The 1,938-nt window shown below is 40.8% G+C and overlaps 1 protein-coding gene across 1 annotated transcript; it reads left to right on the forward strand.

The window, feature by feature from the left end:
- The first annotated feature begins 423 nt into the window (after positions 1–423).
- LOC127098556 (uncharacterized) lies at positions 424–1,647 on the forward strand. The gene has a single exon (XM_051037175.1). It carries the CDS (start codon positions 424–426, stop codon positions 1,645–1,647), a length of 1,224 nt encoding a protein of 407 aa, XP_050893132.1.
- The last annotated feature ends 291 nt before the right edge of the window (positions 1,648–1,938 follow it).

Genomic DNA, 1,938 nt, shown 5'->3' on the forward strand with positions numbered 1-1,938 from the left:
ATTTCAGCTAGTAATTCCAACAATAACAACAATACCAAGAAATTCTCTAGTAGTTTCCATAAGAAAAAGGAAGGAGAAACAAATGTAGTGATGGGTAGTAGAAGAAAGAATCAGCCTTGGAAAAAGCAACAATATTTTGCTCAACAATATTATGTTCAACAACCACAATTTTCTCAACAGCCGTATGTAGCAGCTATTACACCGACATTCAATCCGCAAGTCCCAGTGCATCAGTCGACTCAAGCAGTTCCGATCTTTCAAACAACACCCAACGTTCCAACTTATCAATAAGCGCCCAACGTTCCAAATTATCAACAAGCGCCCAATGCTCTAGCTTATCAAAAAAGGACTCCAGCTCCGCGCCAAAATGCTCCATTTCAAAATAGAAGACAAGGTGGAAAACCTCTGATTCCTCATATCCCTATGTCTTACACTGAATTATATCCATCATTGTTGAAGAAAAGGTTAGTTATTCCGAGACCTTTGGGACCTCCACCAGATCCTCTCCCACCATATTACAATCCCAATGTACATTGTCTGTTCCACGAAGGTGCCCCAGGGCATGATTTGGAAGGTTGTTATGCCTTAAAACATATTGTGAGGGAATTGATTGAGAAAAAGATTCTTTCATTTGAGGATACCAGTCCAAATGTCAAAAACAATCCTTTGCCCGCTCATGGGTCTGTAAATGCTATTGATGATGAGCCTGATGAAGGTCTGATTCTTGATGCAACCAAAATCAAGACTCTGCTCAGAGATTTTCATGCAAAGTTAGTGGAGGCAGGTTTATTGAAGAATTACCATAAGAGTTGTGAAGAATGTACTATTGGTCCTAAAGGATGTGAAATGGTCCGAAAGGATATTCAAGAATTGATTAACCAAGGTGTGTTGCAAGTAAGCGGTCGTATGAAAAAGAATGAGGTAGCAGTGATTGAACCCATCTTCAATCTACCTGAGTTAAATACTACAACACCAATCTTCAACATTCTAGAGCCAATATTCAACATTCTAGATTCTACTTTTGTTCAGCCAATTTTCAACATTCCAGAATCAGTTGAACCAATCTTCAATATGCCTAATCCAGTGGTTGTCCAAAGGCCTAGCTCTTTTCCTTTTGAGAATACTAAAGCAGTTCCTTGGAAGTATGATACAACTGTGGTTAACCAAAGGTCTGACAAAGTAGGTCATAAAGAAGGTCTAAATAATGCAAGCACTGATATAGAAGTGGTAAGTAGAATGACTCGCAGTGGTCGCATTTATACCCCTCGGTTCAACTTGGCTCCGCCAATTCCACCGAAAGAAACCACCACTACTGCTACCGACAAAGGCAAAGAGGTGATCACAACTGATGAAGACGCTGAATTTCTGAGGATTATCAAGAAGAGTGATTACAAGATTATTGATCAGCTGCATCAAACTCCTTCAAAGGTATCCATTTTGTCTCTTCTCATGAGTTCTCCAGCTCATAGGAGTGCCTTGCAGAAATTGTTAGCTCAGGCTCATGTCACTCACGACATTACTATTGATCAATTTGATGGGGTCATTGCCAACATTATAGCATGCAACCATCTTAGCTTCAGTAGAGAAGATTTGATGAAGGATGGCCAAGACCATAACCGTGCTTTGCACATATCTGTGAAATGCTAAGAAGATACCCTAGCAAGAGTCCTTGTGGACACTGGCTTCTCTCTGAATGTTTTACCTAAGAGGACGCTCGCTAAGTTGGCGTATCAAGGAACTGAGATGAGGCCAAGCGCATTAATTGTCAGGGCATTTGATGGATCGAGGAGAACCGTCATAGGGGAGGTGGAGCTGCCAATATTAATTGGTCCACATGTGTTTGAAATTACTTTTCAGGTTATGGATATCAACCCAAATTATAGTTGTTTGCTTGGAAGACCGTGGATTCATGTCGCTGGGGTCATGACTTCCACATTG

This window comes from Lathyrus oleraceus, chromosome 1 (genome assembly GCF_024323335.1).
Source record: "Lathyrus oleraceus cultivar Zhongwan6 chromosome 1, CAAS_Psat_ZW6_1.0, whole genome shotgun sequence".
NCBI lineage: Eukaryota > Viridiplantae > Streptophyta > Magnoliopsida > Fabales > Fabaceae > Lathyrus > Lathyrus oleraceus.